Source organism: Chelonoidis abingdonii, chromosome 1 (genome assembly GCF_003597395.2).
Source record: "Chelonoidis abingdonii isolate Lonesome George chromosome 1, CheloAbing_2.0, whole genome shotgun sequence".
Classification (NCBI taxonomy): domain Eukaryota; kingdom Metazoa; phylum Chordata; order Testudines; family Testudinidae; genus Chelonoidis; species Chelonoidis abingdonii.
This window is the reverse complement of record NC_133769.1, coordinates 45,758,435-45,778,084: the sequence shown is the minus strand read 5'-3', so window position 1 is coordinate 45,778,084 and position 19,650 is coordinate 45,758,435. Positions and strand designations below refer to the sequence as shown.

The 19,650-nt window shown below is 45.1% G+C and overlaps 1 protein-coding gene across 1 annotated transcript in view; it reads right to left on the bottom strand.

Moving 5' to 3' along the window:
• Positions 1 to 18,614, bottom strand: part of AASS (aminoadipate-semialdehyde synthase) — a 56,117-nt gene extending 37,503 nt beyond the window's left edge. The window contains exons 1-8 of the mRNA XM_032791694.2: positions 18,536 to 18,614; positions 15,483 to 15,703; positions 11,373 to 11,549; positions 8,410 to 8,494; positions 7,691 to 7,758; positions 7,443 to 7,589; positions 603 to 681; positions 386 to 513 (exon numbers count right to left, since the gene is read on the bottom strand). Of these exons, the coding sequence (XP_032647585.1) occupies positions 386 to 513; positions 603 to 681; positions 7,443 to 7,589; positions 7,691 to 7,758; positions 8,410 to 8,494; positions 11,373 to 11,549; positions 15,483 to 15,695 (897 nt within the window). The 5' untranslated portion in view covers positions 15,696 to 15,703; positions 18,536 to 18,614. The remainder of the gene's footprint in view (positions 1 to 385; positions 514 to 602; positions 682 to 7,442; positions 7,590 to 7,690; positions 7,759 to 8,409; positions 8,495 to 11,372; positions 11,550 to 15,482; positions 15,704 to 18,535) is intronic.
• Positions 18,615 to 19,650: the final 1,036 nt, after the last annotated feature.

Genomic DNA, 19,650 nt, shown 5'->3' with positions numbered 1-19,650 from the left:
AATTCCAGAATATCTCACATGGATGTAATTGATAGTCAAAACAGCAGAGAATCCTGTGGCACCTTATAGACTAACAGACGTTTTGGAGCATGAGTTTTCATGGGTGAATACCCACTTCGTCAGACGCACGTCAGAAGTGGGTATTCACCCACGAAAGCTCACGCTCCAAAACGTCTGTTAGTCTATAAGGTGCCACAGGATTCTCTGCTGCTTTTACAGATCCAGACTAACACGGCTACCCTTCTGATAACTGATAGTCAAAGGAACTTGCATTTGATCTAGCCTTTTAGACAGGTGATTCCCTAACTACAGAGAACTTGGAACAGTATTTACTATCAACAATATTTGGAAAACCTTGTACTGAGAGAAGAGCAGCAATGCTCACATCAGTATTAAAACGAGAAGTGTAGAGTTCTGGATGTTTGTCATATTCCTCTGGATCATACACCCCATCGGTCTTTCTTACAAGATGATGGTGACGACTTAACACTGTCCCATATACTTTCCTAAGGTCTGCAATAAAGAGGAGGAAGTCAGTTATTTAAGAAACAATACCATTGGTCAGAGATTCTAAAGTTTATCATACTTGTGCTTAGCATTACCTCCAGATTTGGAAACCTCCCTCAGTTCATGTGGCTCCACAAACTCATAGGGGAGTTCACTGAACACCTCTTGGGCACCCTGCAGATAAAAATATGACCCAGAATCATGTGGACATCAGCAAAGAGTACAGGATATTGAAAAACTGCAGAAAGAAAATTGTTAAATTTTGCATTCACAGAATGTTCACAAGGGCTCATTTTCAATAGGTCTTGCCAATCCTGCCAGATTACACTGTCTCAATAGAGAAACATACTAATCCACATGTGCCAAGTACCTGCCTAAAATGGAATGCTGCCTGAACTCTGGTCCACTGTGTAACATGAGCAAGTGTTCATTTTAGTTAGTGAACTAAACACAAAAAAAAGTCACCAGATATGTCTTCAGAGCATTGTTAACTGGAGTTAGAACTCAAGTATTACCCCTAATTCGACTCCCAGCCACACACACCTATCTCTAGCTTGAGTTAAGTGGTTCTTTTAACTCTAACTAGCTAGCCTGTTGAGGGTGGGACAGCAGAGGAGGTGGTCTGTTGAGGTTCCAGTGCTGCTGAAGCTTCAGCTAGTAAGGCAATGGGGATGCAACAGCTTGAGTTATAAGTCAGCAGCAGCTAACCCAATCACTCTGTGAAATTCAAATGTTATTCTGAAGCATAGTTGCTCTCAGCTCCAGGGTCCCTACTCTGGCTGATAATCTGCACTGAAGTCTGTGTCACCACCACTACACTCCTGTCAGTACCCGTGCTAGCTAGATTAAAGCTAATACAGATGTTCTTCAGCTAAACCAATGAAACTTTATGCAAATCACCCCCACTGTTGAAAGTCTTTTTCATAAGGTTCTTTAGCATCCATATAGACCTTTCCACAAGTCCTTTTGACGTGTGAAAAAAATACCAAAACATCTGTAAGGACAAGGCCTTTTCTTGTAGTCATATTGTAAGGTCTGAGACCGTTGTCTGCAGTCATATTAGGAGAGCAGCAGCCATGAGCTAGAAGCAGAAAGTCACATCCTCACATTCCATCTAAATTACCTTAAAACAATGCAATATCAGTTTGTTAAGAAGACAATCCTGTCCTAACAGTACCCACCATCACCAGATAAAGAAACAGATCTTAAAATGGTTAAAGAAAACAGTTTGATGGCATTCTGTCTGGCAAGACACCACTTATCAAGTTGTGGTTGTGAAATCCCTACTTTATTGTCTTTATGGCTCCCCATTTCGCTAATGTTTATCTCTATGGTCTCTTTCTGGTTCTTTGATCGTTTCTGTCTTATATAATTAATTTTGCTAGGTGTAAAAATCAATTCAGGTGGTAGGGTATGATTTTGGTTAGAGAATTGTTTCACAAGGCTAGGATTGGTTAGAAAACTATTTAGTAATATTTAGTAAAATGATTGGTTAAAGTACACCTAAGCAGGACTCAAGTTTCACTATGTAAATTAGGGTGCAAAAGGAAGTGCTTGGGAACCAACTCCAGGACACAGCCCCAAGATCAGAGCTGCCAGACCTCAACACTCTGCTAATGACACAGTGCAGAAGCTGCATTTCCCCAGATGACCTGATCCTGACTGACCATTGTGAAAAGTTCACCCTTACTGGGAGTGGTGAGCATTGTGTGCATTCTGTTTTGGTAACTGATAATAAACAGAGGTTAAGTAGGATACTACCGTGTAAGGCTCTTTCACAGGTAAAAGACCCTGCAAACCTGCAGAGTATAAGGTTATGCCCTGAGCCCACGAAAGAGTAAGAGTTGGTGCCTAAATTAACAGGTTATGTCTGAGCCCTAGGAACAGGGTAAGGGTGGGTACCGTGACGGGAGCAGAATTTTGTGCAGGTAACATATTAAGTCTAAATTACACCCAATCTATGCAAATAGCCTAAAATCCACACTGTAAAGTTATAGCCCATTATTCCTAAAGACTTCATCTGGAAATCCATGTCTGGAAAAGATTCCCTTCATGCCAGCTATCACTATTAGTATTGTGAAGTGTGCAAATTTCTGGATCAGAGAATAATCTGTAATATTTAAAAACCTCTTTAATTGCCAGGTAAATAAATCAGTGCCTACATTCTCCTAAATGCCTTTATGGAACTGGGTGAGATCTCAGCAGCTCTGCCTGCTGGCATGGCTTGCACTGAAGCATGAAAAGCAGTTTCCTACCCCATTAGTAATGTCATGATTGATCCACAGCCAATACAGTACTCATGCTCGTTGTCTGCATTTCTCAGTTCCTAAATGACCCTTATGGATGTTCTGTAGCATTTCTTTCTGGAGGCTCACTGGTGTTATAATGTTGCTGCCCTTGAAAATCACCCTATCACTGTAAATTCATGTCTGCAGTTCTAAGTCTTATACTTGTTCAGCAACTGCTTATTTCTTCAGGCCACCCTTTAATTATTGCTTCTTTAAGGATCCCCAACGATTCATCTTTCTCCATTTGCCCTCTTATTTGTTGCAGTTTCTAGTTAGCTATTGGAATGGACTTCACAATCAGATCTAGGCTTGCATCTCTACCTCAAAGGTCTTCTTTGGTTTCACAGTGGCAGTCGTCATTCTAGAAAGTGCATCTGTAGTAAACATGAATTTACCAGGCATGTAGGTCACAACCAAAAATCAAACTTTTGCAGTTTTATCATTATTCTTTGAACCCTTAAAATACAGTCATTTAGTGGTTTGCCAAAAGATGCTATCAAGGTCTTGTAGTCCATTTCAACATCCATTGTCTGGCCATAAATAAACTGACTGAATCTCTCACGGAGAAACAATATTCCTAAAAGCTCAGTCTCAATGTGTGTCTCTCTTGTTTCCGCATCAGACCATTATTTTGAATGCGTATGCCACTGGTTGCTAAAAATCCTCATACTTCTGTAAAATGACTGCACATAACCCAGACTGACGCAACTGCTGAAGCTTTAATAGGCCTGCCTGGTGAGCACAACTTCAACACTGGCTCTTGTACGGGTCATTGTTGCAAATCTTCCAACAATCCCTCCCGTTCTGCACCGCAGGACTATTCATTTTTATTTTCTAGGAGTTCTCAAAGCCACTGATTTTGTACGTACGTTAGATGTGAATTTTCCAAGATTATTAACCATTCCCAGGAAACACTGGCCATCTTTCTTTGATGGAGAACATGGCATCATTTCAATGGCTTGAAATCATCCTCTTATCAGGTTTTACATCTTTGTAGGAAAGATCTCCAGCAAAAGTCAGTTCTGTAACCTCTAAAACACATTTCTCTCTATTTAGTTTCAAGTTTGCAGCTCTAGTTACATCGAAGACTTCCCAAAGTCTACCATCTTGTTTCTCTTTAGCTGAGCCCCACATGTCGTTCAATACCATTAATAAGGTGTCAACACCATTAATAAGTTCAGAGATCACATGCATGGTTTTGTGGTACACTTATTGCTGAAGTTGTGCCAAAGGGTAAGCATAAGAATTTGTCTTCCAAATTGGGAAGTAGATGTGCATAGTTTTGAGCTTTTTCAGTTAATTTTAGCTGCCAAATTCCTGAGGATGCATTCAATTTACGGAAATATTGTGCATTCGCAAACTGAACCAGAATATCTTCACTGATTGGCAGTGTGAAATATTGCCTTTTTATAGCCTTATTGAGGTCTCTCTGATCTAAACACATGCATAGATGGCCATTATTTATCACCACGATGACTAAGAAGCTCACCCTTTCCATTGGCGCCTCAATTTTTTGTATTACTGGCATTGCTTCCATCCCTGTGAGCTCAACCTTGAGTTTATCATGGAATGCAAATGGCACCTTTCTAAAAGGCTGGACAACTAGAGGGACCTGTCTGATTGTTTATGTGGACTGTATGTTCATCATACAAAGTAATGCAACCCTTGAAACACACCATGATATTCCCCACTGAGTGCCTCATAGCCAGGTTCAGTATGATGTAGAGAAAGCACCCATTTCACCAGATTTAGCCCTGGCTACCTGTGTAAAATACAAAATTGGGGTCACCTCCTTTGGCACTACAATGAGCAGGAGCCTGTACATGAGGCTTTTCCAGTTGATGCTAGCAATGCATCTTCAATAGTATATTTGTTCCAGAATAATCAGTTACCTAAACTATGACCAAAAAAATGGAAGTCCTATTTTCAGGCTCTCATAAATTTTGTTCAGACAGAATATTAACCTGAGCTCCTGTATCTCATTTGAGTGGAGTAATTGTTTCATTCACTTTCAGAGGCAGTATCCAGTTCCTCTCATCAGGTTTGCTAGATCCCAGCAGGTAAAACTCCTCAGCCAGATTGTCTTCAACTGAATACATTTGACTTTCCTGCATTTTGGATCGGCAACATTTTGCAAAATGATTTTTGCCCACATTTATGAGAGAGTTTCCCAAAGGCAAAACACAGTATGGGGCCATACTGTGATCCACACATTCCACATTCCTCCCTTCTGCAGTGTTTTTCATAGCAAGTGGTTCCACTTTTTGATTTAGCCTTGTCTGGCTATATTGGGCGTGCGGGGGGAAATGATGACAAATTTCTCTATCTCAAAGTGGCACTTCCAAAGTGCTAAACTGAGGAGAGAAGAGTCAAAGTCATTTATTAATTATGGACATTGGTTCAGAGATATTTTCATAACAAAACCTGCTTCCTCTGTATGATCTTGCAGTGAATTTATAGTCCAAGACCAAAGTCACTGACAGACTACTACATACACACTCTAATTCCCTCTGGGACATCCAATCCCTGATCATACATCTCAATTTGATCCTTATCAATAGGCTTCTTACCCCACTCCAAACCTCACTCTCTTCCATAGACTTCAAAAACTTCATTCCATCAGTATGGCTCCTCTAACTATTTCTGAGGGTATTCTGCACCAAATATTAAAAATGTTGAACACAAGATTTCAAAATTCAGCGAGTTTTATTTGTCAATAAATAAATGCATAGGCTCCAGCATGGCAGTGGGGAGCACAGGCCACTGGCTGCAATGAAGGTGGGAGATCACCCTGCAGCCTCCCCACCCTGAGGACACAAACTCAGAGGTTGCACCTCACCTTAACACGGCACAAGGCCTGGGCCTGTCCCAGAAACACCCTGGGGCCCTGCCCCTCTGTGCCAGGTACACCAGATGTGGGGCAGGCAAGCTCAACCAGACAGGATCCAAGTGTGGAGGGGCTCAGTGTGGGATGATTCAGGTGTGGGGAGCGAGGATTCTGTGTGGGACAATCTGGATACAGGCAGCTCAATGGAGGGGAATCTAGGTCTGAGGGGATCTGGATGCACAGAGGCTTGCTGGGGGGGTTCCAGGTGCAAGTGGTTGGGGCTCAGTGGAGAGGTCTGGGTGCAGCTCACTGGGGTCAGTGGCCTGGAGATCTGGATGTCGGGGCTCAAGGAGGTGCGGCCTGGGTGCAGGAATGGGGGTCCGCAGGCAGAGTATCTGTGTGCAGGGGGTTGAGGTTCAATGGGGTGGAGTTCAGGGGGGCTATGGTGTATGGGGTGAGGCTTGGCAGAGGTATCTGGGTATAGGAGGTCTGGATGCACAGGGGTTGGGCATATGGGTGAGCAGGTCCCCATACAGTGATCCCTCTCCCCTGCAGCTGAGGAGCAATGGGGGCAGGAAGCAGGGGAGGATGCTGAGCTTCCTGCAGCTGAGGGAGGTTTCTAGGGGTGGGTCTGATACAGCCCCAGCCACTCCTTGCAAGGAAAGAGGAAGTCCCATCTTCTCCTGCCTCCAACCTAGATGAGACTAGCAGCTTATCCTAGCTCAGGGTAGGGGTCACTGGCTTGGGTATCCCCAGCCCTGCAGTGATTTGCCTCTCTGCTGGCTGCTCTGCGTGCCTGAAATGATGTACCTGCGCAGCTAGGGAGTGGTGCATGACTGTTCTTGCAGCTTCCCTTTGCTTCCATCAGAAAGTCCTTTTTCTGCAGGGAAGCAAAAAGAAATCTTCAGGGGACATGAATTCCGTGCATGCACAGTGGTACAGAATTCTCCCAGGAGTATCTAATCAGCAGAGAATTCTCTCCTGTGCAGGAATACCCACAGCTCCCAGACAATGATGGGGAGGTGAGGAGAAATACTTTAGACTGCATCTAGGTTCAGCTGGGAAGAGGTACAGATATCAAAGCCTTTCTGGATTGAGAAAGATGACCAAGATCAAGAAAGCATGCAGCTAGGAAGGGCCTGTGCTGGTTAGTGAACTGGGGGAGTGCAGGTGACTGAGAAAGAGTCTGCTCTGGAAACACAAATGTTGTCAGCATCTAATCCTCTTCCAAACCCTCCTCTTTTTCCTGAATGGCAGCAGCTGTTCTTTTGACACTTCTTCCTATGGTAGGTGGGACAACTGATATTCCCCTCTGGCTCTTCCTCTGTTTCACGGAGAATTGCCTGCAGGATTATGGTACCTCTGAGGCTTGGTTGACCCCAGAAAGGAGTTTCACTCCTGATTCTGGGCTGACATTTCACTTTAGCACATGTTCATTGGCATCTCCTGACAGACCATCAACCAGGTTCCATATCACGCTCACTGCAGCCAACAGCTGGCTAGTAGTCTCTTGCCTAAGGATGGATGCTAAAGGGCTGTGTGACTAATGGAGACTGCACCCTGCAACCACCCAGCCCAAAAAGGCAAAGAGTTTCTGCAGATGACTGCATCTCAGGGGTAGTGAAGAGTGTAACCCATCTGTCAGATCAACCACCCATCCTTTAGGTAGAGGCCAACATCAAGTCTTCAACCACATAAATAATGCAGAAGTCGAACGTTCTTTGAGGAATAACAGTGAGTCTACAAGATGTAGAAATAGGACCCGGGTAAAAAGATGCATCAAAAATGAGAATTGCATTGCTGGTGGGAGGGCTTCTTACCTTAGAAACATTACCAGTGCCTGTAAACACAAATGTTAAGGGTCCAATCGACTTTGGCATCAAACCCAGAGAGATTTCATAGCCAGCATCCCGCACTGCCTGCACAGCCTGGCTGCTGTTCCTGTAGTTATGAGCCATACCAAGGTGCTGAAACCAGACACAAAAGGGTTCTCGTCAATATGTTTGTCCAGATCCAATGATATTTCTTTTTACTAAAATGTTCAAGTGATATTATGTAAACATCTTACCATGAAAGGAGTGTGATGTCCTAGGGCAAGAAATCGTAATCCCATTCCATGTAAAATATTGATCATTCCTATTTCAGAATTACACAGTTAATATAATTAAGAATGGACATACAGGATCTACAGTGACTGATACCCAAGATCTTCCTGTACTCAAGATAAAACACAGGTTCAACAGCAGACTTGGATCTCAGTCCTCAATTTGGCATCCCTCAAACATGAAAAAAAAATTTTGAGGGGGGTGGGGGAAAGAGACAAACCCACACCACTAAATTCCACTGAAGAGTAGTGAGCTTTTGGGAGGTACTGAATACAAAGCTATCAGGACCGTGTCACAAAAAAGAGGGCTGATTAGTATGTGTGTTGTAGCTTCACCATACACTTTGGCTCACGGGGAAGGTGACAGACATTTCTTTCTAGAGCACACATTCTGTAGGCCTCGGGTCACTGATTCTCCTTCCAGTGAGTTTGAGTATCTACTCTCCTGACAAGACAAATACTGGTTCTGTATAGATAGATGGGACTTTATAGGAAGTAAAATAACGGAGTTGGGGAGTGCCGGGAATTAGCAACAGACTAGAAAAAGATTCTCAGGAGCTGCACAGCAGCTACAAAAAGCATGACAGGCCTGGATTCTCAGGAAGTTAATGCAAACTGAAAAGGTGCTGATGTTGGTGGAGCATTATTAGTCCTAGGCCCACTTCTTGTATAGTCCACTATACCTGCTACACCAGCCCACTGTCCAAAGGCTACCACTCGTAGTCCTCTGTGATCAACCATTTTCTCATAGTCAATCAATCGAATTTCCTGAAAATACATAAAAAGTTGCTTTTATGTTTTCACTAAAAGTTTGATTTTAAACAGCAAAATCAAGGATGTACTGCTTCCATGGGAACTGCTTTTACATGCACGCCTGTCACATTTTGTGCATGAAACATGCAGATGCACAGGACTGAGTTTTCAACTGTAGAAAAAAAAATTGTTTTTTTTAACAGGTTGACTTTGGCTTGCTTGGTTTATAACCAGTCTCCATAATGTTTTTAAGTGAAGAAATAAAATGTTAGCACTGCAATCAGCAGATCATTGGAACGAAACATGACCATCTTTGAGGAACCCAGAGGGGCAGATCTTCAGCTAGTGTAAATCAGCATTCAGCAACAGAGCTACACTGACACACACCAGATGAGGCTCTGACCCAGAAGTCATAACCCACAAACTGCATCCTGACCAAATAGCAGGGTGATTCAGTCCCAATGGGCCATTTGCCGCCTCACAAATAAGACACTCATTGGCAATCTCGTGAGACTCGAGTAAAAGTTGCATCTGATTCCAGTATCCATGCATCCTCTCCCCCAAAAAAGTTGGAAGATCAAGGTCGTGGCTTGTTGGAGACACTTGTACTTTTGTTGCCCATGTTCTTTGTAGACAGAGGACCTCTGTTCTCAGGGACAACTAGCTGCTCAAATCAATACACTGAATAAACAGAGGATGAAATCCTGGTCCCAGTGAAATAAGTGGCAAAACATCCATGAGGCCAGGATTTTACCCAATGTTATGAAACACACAAAGGGCCAAATTTTGCAGTTTCTAATCGGGCAGAATTAACTTCTTTGGAACAGTTAGCCACATTAGGACTGCACACCAGACCCTTTACACTTGATATGAACATCATGTATACCAATACAGTCACACTGACTTCAAGCTTTTTTCTCTTCACAATTTACTCTAGCAAGAAAGGTTCCATATTCTTTAACCATGAGAGAATGTCTCTTAGGAAAGCACATACATCACTTAATCAGTTTTTCAAAGTGTATCATAGCCAAGACCAGTGGCTCTCAAACTTTTGTACTGGTGACCTCTTTCACATACACCTCTAACCCAATATAACGCAAGTTCGCATACAAGGCAGTAAAGCTCTGACACTGCTTTGAGCAGCATGTTAAGGGTGCCAGACCATGCCAGAGCCGAGGGGTTCAATAAAGGGCAGAGGGTTTGGGGGGCAGTCAGGGGATTCCCTCCCCCCCAGAGTCTGGGGGGCAGGTGCTGTGGGAGGGCACTTTTGGGGGCCCTGCAGTCCCAGAGTGACCTGGGGGCTTAGCAGCGGGCCAGAAGCAGCCCGTTCTGCTTCTCTCGCCCCGGCCCCAGCCGTATCACTCAGGGGAGGGGTTTGGCGGAAGGGACCCCCCACACACACACTCACCAGCAAGCAGCGGAAGCAGCCCGGCCCCAGCCTGCTCCACTCTGCCAGCTCCCAGCTGCAGCGCTCCACTTCCCTTCGCAGGCAAATATGGGGGGTGTCCTTTTCCCAACCTCCTCACTCACCTGTGGCAGGAAGTGTAGTCCCACGGCTAGGAGGTGGCAGAGTGGACCGGGCTGGGGCCGCGTCGCTCCACTTCCTGCGACCAGTGAGTGCGGGGAAAGGACACCCTCAGCACTCACCGGTGGCGGGAAACAGAGCAGCCCAACCCCAGCCAGCTCCTTCCCACCAGTTCCCAGCCATGGTGCTCCACTTCCCGCCACAGGTGAGTGCAGGGCCTTTTCCCAGCTGCCCCCCAGAAACACAGCTGGGGCCAGGGCAAGGAAAGCGAAGCGGGCTGGGGCCACGTTGCTCCACTTCCGGCCTCAGTTGAGTGAGGGGGTCATCCTTTCCCCAACCTTCCCGCACTCACCGACGGCGGGAAGCGGAGCGCTGCAGCTGGGAGTGGCGGAGTGGAGTGGGCTGGGCCGAGCTGCTCTGCTTCCTGCCATTGCCGGTGAGTGCCTGTCAGGGGGCAGGTGTGGATAGAAGGTGGAGCAGTCAGGAGACCTGGACCCTCACCCTATAAAGCCCCACTCCCCCAGCACCCAACCCTGCCGCTGAGCCCCACACACCCAGAACCTCCCTGCTGAGTCCCAATCACCTTCACTTGAAGCCCCCTGCAAAGTCCCATGCCCCTGTACCCAGAACCCCCTGAATCTGGACCCCCACTGAGCCACCCACACTGACTGCCCCACACAGATCCCTCTCACCTCACATCTGGATCCTTCACACTAAGCCTGTCCACACTTAGATCCTGCTGGGCTGAGCTTGCCTACCCACCTCTTGCACCTGACAGGAGGGGCAGGGCCCTGGGGGGTTTCTGGGGCAGGCCCAGCCCTTATGCTGTGTCAGGGTCAGGTGCAGCCTCATTGCCGGGTATACGTCCTGGGGGGTGGGGTTGCAGGGTGATCTCCCATCTCTGTGCAGCCAGTGGCCTGTGCTCCCCACTGCCATGCTACAGCCACCACATTTATTTATTAACAAATAAAATTTGCAGAATTTTAAAATATTGTGTGCAAAATTTTTATTTCCCTCAGGAATAAAAATAGAAGCATAGAATATAAATGTTGCGATGCAGCAATATGTTCTAACCCATAGCTAAGTGATGTGTAGTAGCTACCCTATAGCTGGTGTTTGGATATACAATACCCTCTTGATTATTTCCATATTATAGCTTAAGAGAATCAAAATCAACAGCTTTAAAAAATTAAATGCATCTCTTAAAGCAACAACAACTGTGGAGAGTTCATACTTTCTATTATTGTATCATGAAAAGCAAGCTCAGATATCTATGAATACTTAGGTTACCTTCCAATGCACTGTATGCTTAATCCTGTTTTTTATGTTGTGGTAACAGTCACTGATCTTTCTCACTACAATATTTACCTTTCTTAGAATTTCATCCAGTAGAGACATGTTTGCCTCTTGGGCTTTAATAGTGTGAGAGAAGAATGCATAGTTCTTCTTAGGAATTAATTTATCCTCTGGAGGTCTCTTCACTCCCACAATCAGAGATGCCTCAGAAATATCTTCCTGAATAATGCCACCTGCTTTTATATAATCCTGTAAACAGAGCATTAAGAAACACTTTCATTCTTCAACATTAATGCAGAAAAAACAAAGGCAGACTTAAAAGAACTTGAAGTAGAAAGATACAGAAACAAGTCAAGGAAGGCCTGTTACTAAAACTTATTTAAGAGTTTAAGAGCTTGGATTTGTATTAGAGCTGTCAAGTGATTAAACAAATTAATCAAAATTAATCGCACTGTTAAACAACAGAATACCATTTATTTAAATATTTTGGATGTTTTCTACATTTTCAAATATATTGATTTTAATTACAACAAAAAATATCAAATGAGCACTGTACACTTTATATTCTATTACAAATATCTGCACTGTAAAAAAGAAATAGTATTTTTCAATTCACCTAATACAATTTCTGTAGTGCAATCTCTACCACGAAAGTTGAACTTAGAAACGGAGAATTATGTAAAAAAATTCAAAAACAAAACAATGTAAAATTTTAGAGCATACAATTCTACTCAGTCCTACTTCTTGTTCCGCCAATCACACAGACAAACAAGTTTGTTTACTTTTGCAGGAGGAGATCATGTTGCCCACTTCTTGTTTACAACGTTACCTGGAAGTGAGATAGGCGTTCGAATGGCATTGTTTTATATGATGAACAAGATTTTTAGTAATCCTCATCATATCCGACTTCACTGCCTGGGTGTGAGCTCAAGGCTGGGTTGCTTTAAGGGAACTGTATTTTTTGCTTCTGGGTAACCGGTAAGGTATTGTAAAAGCTGTTTTGTTGCTGGCTTTGTGAATCTAAATATCAGAATAACCTATCTGGTGGGACTGTCTGCCCCATGCTTCACTGTTTGGCCTTATTGAGCAATCTCAGTGTGGCTCCCCTGGGATCCCGGTCATACTACATAAAAGGATTATTTCACTGGGATAGCATAGGATTGAACCTGGAGGCAGAATTCAGCCCATCTTATTACTAGTAATAAATAGGTTATAGAGGTTTTCATTCCTTCAGAAGTGGGTAAAGCATCTCAATCCCCATTCTAAGATGGAGCAACTAAGGCCTGGTCTACACTACGCGTTTAAATCGATTTAACGCGTACCGCCACACACACGCGCTTTAAGCGTATAAAAGCCACTAGACGATTTCGTACCCTCCCAGACGAGAGAGAGCGCTAAAAATGCGATTAGTAAACATATCAGAATAGTTGAGTGACGCGAAACGACGTTAATGGCCTCTGGGCGGTATCACCCACAGCATCTCACGAACCGGCCTCTGACAGCAAGTCATCTAACTTGGAGCAGAGGGCAGGTAAACAGGAAAAGCCCCGCGAGACTTCTCAATTACATTCTGTTTGCGCCAGCGCGGAGCCGAGCAGCACGGGATGGTCTGCGCAGTCCCAAATCCAAAAAGAGCCTCGCAGCATGGAACGATGGAGATACTGAATCATAGTCGCTGTAGAGACAAATCTGTGTATCGAGCCGGCCTAAAGACACGAAATGACAATAGGTTATGAAAAAAATCTTCAGGCACACCAGTGCTGCATGAACAAGGTAACGGAAAGCCAAAGAAGCAAATCGAGCTCATGGAGGAGGAGGGACTGAGGACCCAGCTAATCCACACCACAGCAGTCTCTGAAAAGTATGCATCTGCTGAAGCTCCCAATGCTAGTTCAAAACCAGGTCGGCGTGTGTAGAATAGCCCTCGTCTTCCCACCCCTGCCCCTCCCCACTGTTGCCGACGTGAAAAAGAAAAGGGAAAAAAAAACATTTCTGACTTCTTTCAATGTCAAAACCGCTATGGTACTGAATGCGCCTGGTAGACTGAGCTGCAGCAGGAAGAGCTAGTAATTCGCTGCTCTCCCCCTCGGTGCAATGGTGCAGGAGACTGGTAACTGCCTCTCGAACCCCTGAGAAGCTCCAATGCTTTATAACTAGAAATATTGGCGCCTGTGGTAAAAACAGGAAGACCTGGCACTCCCAGTAGATAGGACAGAATGCTATGTAACCATCTCAATAGCAACGGTGCTGACTCAAATCAGACCCCCTCCCTTCCTGTTAAGAGAAAAAAGATTTGCACCTGCCTGACGCATAGCAGCAGCATCCGGCTCCCTCCACCTCACACCGGCTATTGTCCCTGCCGGAACTGTCATAGCCCCCGGGAGGCTGCGCTCCCGCATTTTATTCACAACAAGTGGCTGTTTCGTATGCCTGGCATTCTAAAACTCATGACAACAATGGGGGAGGACACGCCACACGGTAGCCCAGGAAGTTAGGAGAGGAAGCAACAGTGGTGTTTGGCAGGGCACTCCCGTGAATACTGACACGGAAGCAGCTGTGCTCTGAGACACTGTCCTTAGTAACACTTGCCCCTTATTCAGCCAATGACTGACTCTAGTTAAGAAACCATAAAGGAGGAATGACAGGGATCATGTCCATTTGCTTTGCGCCCCCGGCCGATCCAGCCAGGGCACTCTATAGATAGCAGCGACAGTAACAGAGGGGAGAAAAACCGCCATCTCATGCCAGTTTTACTCCACAGAGAGATGGTACATGAAACGACGGTAACCACTCTGCTATCATGGCAAAAGCAAAAGAACCTGCTGTAGCGCTGGAGATGCCCTGTCCACGCAATCAGTACACATACGGTGCCGAAAAAAAAAAAAAGCGAACGGTCCTATGGTTGCCGGCTAGTGGCATCGCCGAGAGGGGCAAAATCCGAAAAAAGTAGCGCGAAAGGAGCAGCTTTTCCGAGAAGGAATGACTGACGACATTTACCCAGAACCACCCCCAGATGATTCAACCCAAATTCCAAGGGCCGGTGAGACCCTGTGGGAACTAGGAAGCTACGGAAACTAAACTAACAAGCAACGCTTCAAAATCGAGGCTAGCCTCGGACCATGGACGCACAACGCCGAATTACTGTGCCTAGTGTGGCCGCATGAAATCGAATTTATAATATCAGTTTTATTAAACCGATTTTAGCTAATTCGATATTATCGCATAGTGTACACATGGCCTTAGACACAGAAATTGGGTGGTTTGTTCACAGTCATACAGTGAGTTACAAAAGCTAGGGCTAGGACTTCTGCTCCCATCTCTGTGCCTTACGCACTCAACCATACTATCACGCTGCTTCCACTGAGGTTGATGGTAACCTCCCATTGACTTCAAATGACAGCGGGACCAGACTGAATATTAGCATAACAAAATATCAATAGACTTACACAAAGCAAGTTATCTTTGGTGTAAATGTGGTTGTTACTTAAAATATCTGGTTAAAGTGCAAATCCTTGAAGCCTGGACAGCAGGTTGTATTTTGTTCTTTTCGCCTTCAACTATACTCCTCCCTCTCTCAGACTCTGACTTGATAAGTAAAAAGTATGTGTCACAATTGCATTAGCTTAATACAAATGCCTCATTAAGAGTCAGGCTAGCATGACTACAATATGGCCAGCTAGCAAGGCTTCAAACATGATGGCCTGCATCTTAACAGGGCTCTGCAATCGCTTCAACTTAACTCAGATGAATTAACAGGATGGAGGGGGGGAACCACACCTTTTCTCTGTCACAATTATACACAGCATCAGTGGAAACACACTGCAGGCAGCAAGGAAAAAGACAAAAACAGTTACATAGGACATCATGAATTAAATAAAACCCCAAAGTTCCTATGCAAAGAATTATTGAGAATTTAGACAACAGAAGGCAGGGAGGTTGGGGAAGGGCAGGACAAACCTAAAAAACAAAGAACAATGAATAGGCATCAATATTGCCTTACAGGTCTAGCCTATTATTCCCATTGCTTTAGTCAGTGGGAAAGAATGACCCCCTTTTGTAATACATAACAGAGTAGCTAATAACATATGTTCGCTATTATGTACCTCCTTTAATGCTGTAATATCATTAAATAAACCAATGTTACATTTTGTTCATCTAAATAGGAACCACAGCAGAACTTACCTTTTCATGGATGGCTCTCCGGTTTGATGGTTGTACTAAGACTTTGTATCCCAGATTTGTCAGCTCTTTAACATGCTTTGGTGCTAGAGGTGCTCTTCTTTCCCAAACACTAACATCTTCCCTCCTGATTGCCAGTACAGGTTTATGATGGTGACGGCACTTTAAAAGATGGACCCCAAACTTACCAGTTGTGTCTCTGAATGTTCGTAGCATGATAAAACCTGATGGCGGCAAAGACAAAGTAGTTAAACGATACCAGGGTCATAAAGGTGCTTAGAAGCCATTATGTTTGTGTCTCTTTAGAAATCTTTTGTAAAACATACTCAACCACTAATCACTACAATGATCACAACCCCAGCAATAAATATCACAATTTTCTGATTCATAGTACTAATATTCCCAGATTTCCTGTGCAAGAGAAACCTGAATTTACTTTCATTACCAAATATAAGTGCTCTAATGTAAACTGCAACTGAAACAGTAAGAGAACACAAAGTCTTGTTTTCTCCTTGCTTTGGCTGGGTTACTTCACAAAATCAAACCACCAGTATTGCTGTATCAAAAAGTTTTTACTCCTGTGCAAGGTATATTGTTCTTAATTCCAGTTACTGTACTTGTAATCAGTGCTGGAGGCTTAAGCAAAAATGCCAATTAGACTGAGTCACCAGTATAAATATGCAAGAGTCAAAAAATTTATCAACACCCCACCTTACAAATATCTTCCTTATCACTTGGTGTAGTAATAAAAAAGAGACTAACTCATAAAAAAAGCAATAAAGTAGAGTTAAAGGTGCTACATGATCAATGACAAATGCCCTTGGGCCATTTCTTTAGAAGTATTTACATAAGCATGCCTCGGCACCCAACCCCAATTTAAATCAACCTGAATTAGGTGCTTAGGCACTTTTGAAAACCCCAGTAAGGTCCAGATCCCCAAAAGGTACTTAGATGCCTGAATATCTTTGAGGATCTGGATCTAGATGCCTATCTGTATTTAAACATCTTTGAAAAATCTAGCTCTTAGACCCCAGTTTTGCAAAGACCTATGTGCATATTTAAGCATATGAAGGCCCTTTAAACCCAGTGGGACTGCTATGGACTTCAAGTTAGGAGTGTCTGTAATTCTTCGCAAGATCAGGGCTATAGAGAGAAATACATAGTGAGCATCCTACAGTATCAGAGAAAACTACTTCAAAATGAAAAGTGTAATGATCTTTTAGCACTCACTTAAGTGGCACCTTCCTATGAGCAGAATGCCTGCAAGTACAGGATCCTTCCTGATGAAGGCCCACTTGCACAAGAAACTAATTGGCTGATTATGGGTCACATGGGGATAGGGTTTTGTTTGCTTGTTTGGGTGGGGTGAGGGAGAGAAGAGTGAGCAGGCAAAATTCTGAGATAAGGATCATATCTTCTTTCCTGCTTGTACAGTCCTTGTATTTTTCACATTTGGTCTATTAAAGGGATACTTTCACCTTCAATTTGGCCTGAAAACAAGATTTTATGAAACCTCAGACCAAAAACAAACATTGTGGAAACTTTTTTTGAGTTCCACTAAAAGGAGGTGCTTTTAAACAAACATTCCCAGGAGCCTTTGAAATCCAACACTGCTAAAGTAAGTCAGAGCGAAACTGACTTCACTGATTTTCACTGGCCTTGCTGAAAGAAGTACAAGGTATATAAAGATTGGCAAGATGGGTTTTAAAAAAAATTCTTACTTATAATATCTTAGCTGCATTAATCATGTTAAAGATAGTACATTTACAACATATTTTTCAATTGACAGCAACTCTTTAAAGCATACTGAATGTATGGTTATGCTTCTAATGGTAGTTTTAGTGCCACAAACTGATGAAGTTGGCATGAGTTTTTAATTTTTTTAAAATTATTTAAAGCATTTAGTTTTGAAATTGAACAATCTCATTTATCAATACCTGCCTGAAGCGTACTGCCAATTTCTGTTTTTCCAGCTGCATCTTTAACAAAAAACTAAGAATTCTGCCAGGTACCCAGTGCAAAGTGAAAATATAGAAAAAAGTTTCCCCACAATCTCCTTCAGTTATACTTATCTTAATTGCTAATTGAAGCAATAGCAGATCGATGGGTTTTATATCCCTTCCCCGGTGGGATTTTTTAAATCAATTATCAGAGGGGTAGCGGTGTTAGTCTGGATCTGTAAAAGCAAGAGAGTCCTGTGGCACCTTATAGACTAACAGATGTTTTGGAGCATGAGCTTTCGTGAGTGAATACCCACTTCCTCATGTCATGCATCCAAGGAAGTGGGCATTCACCCACGAAAGCTCATGCTCCAAAACGTCTGTTAGTCTGTAAGGTGCCACATGACTCTTTGCTGCTTTTATATCAATGAAGACTTTCAGATTCACATACACCTTTGCCAGAGATCATGAACAGTTCCTTCCGAACTGACGTATGATGTGCTCCAAACTTGTTTTCCCCCAGTTAGAACGGGGCGACAGGTAACCCCCGATCTAGAGATACAGCTAAAAAGAGCAGTTAATCTCCTTTGCAGTTTTCTCTCTGATGGATTTCTCCCTCTCAGTCTTAAGTTACTGGCCAGAAAAGAGCTCACGAGCTGGAAAAATCAGGCTCATCCCCGAGGACAAACGTGGCTACTTTGTTGCCAGAAAGGAAGATGCAAACGTGTCCTCAATAGTCCAGCTGTGCCGAGAAGCGCGGAGGGAGCTGAAAGCCAGGCTGGTCTGCCCGACCCACCACGGCGGGACAGGCTCGGAGGCAGAGAGACACATTCCCAGAAAGCGAGAAGCTACTGCCAAGGCCCCCCCCGGGGGCGGAATCACGGAACCCAGGGGGCGACTCCCACAGCCCAGCCCCCTGTCCCGCAGTGACCTAGGGAGCCCCACCGGCTGCCTGGGGCGCAGCGGCCCCCAAGGTCCAGCCCAGAACCAGCAGGAACAGCTCCACGCGCGGCCTGGAGGTACCCGGGAGCGTAGGCCCCTGGGGAAAGGCTCCGCTGCCTGCTGCGGCAGGACCCATGGCGGCGATGCAGCGCCCAGCTCCCGCCCCGCACCTACCTGCCAGCGGAGCGGAGTTTACACGGGGAGAACGGAGCCGCCAGTTCTGGGATTGCGTAAAGGAACCGAACCATTTCCCCGCTACGCTATTAACAGAATTTTGGGGAGCTAAGGGATGCCGCCCCCCGCCGCCAGCCAATCGAGTGTGACCTTCGGGGTACAACCTTTCCTTGCCGCCAATCGCAAAAGGTCTTCGGGCGTGACGTCATTGGTGACGTCTCATCCCTCCCATACACACCCCCAACGCGCCTCTCTTATGTGCGTGCTCCTGCTTGGACGGGAGAGATTTCCCGGAATGTCCCGCCCAGGGGCCCTGGCTCTCCAGGGGGACTTGCACAAGGACACGGGAACGCTCCTAGATACGGACAGTCAGTGGGCTAGCAGCAGGGCTGCACAGCCCGCAATGCTGCGGGGATCCGCCGTACATGATAGTCGGGGCTACCACAAGAGGTATAGGGTTTATGTCGGTGTAGTTAGGGTGACACTATCTGTGTAGAAACTGTGCTAATTACTTTGGCTGTTAGTTGTCTTGTCAATTTCACAGCAGGAACTGTGAAATTGACAAGAAAGCAGGGCAGCTAGATTTCAGCTGCTCCCACCCGCCGAAGAGTTGGGAGCTGGATCACACCTCTGCCCCCCCCCCCTCCTGCAGCCAGGTGTGAGAACTTTTTGGAAGCTGGGTCCCTGCCCCAGCTGAAGACTGGGGTGAGACGCCAGGGCCATTTCCCTCGAACCCACCCGCCCACCCTGCTCCCAGCATGGAACCCTGAAATGACGACAGTGCTGCTCTCTCCTCAGGGAGCAGAGGAGGACGAAGCAGGCAGCCAGACTCTGCTTTCCTGAGGCCGCGCTTCTCTCCACCACTCCCAGACAGGCGAATGGAGAACTGAGGAAGGGAAGACAACCTTCCAGGAGCCTTGAGGTCGCCAGACTGTGGGGGAACTTGCAGAACGGAGCCTAAGGAAACTGGAAAGGCCGATCAGGCTCCAACCACCATCCCTTTAGGTTGTGGAAGTGTCCTTGGTGAGGGCGCTCCTTAGCCCGTAGGCCAGCTCCTAGAGGCACCACATTTGTCTAGGGCACCACTCTGCCAGAGCTGAATTGCTGCCTGGCAG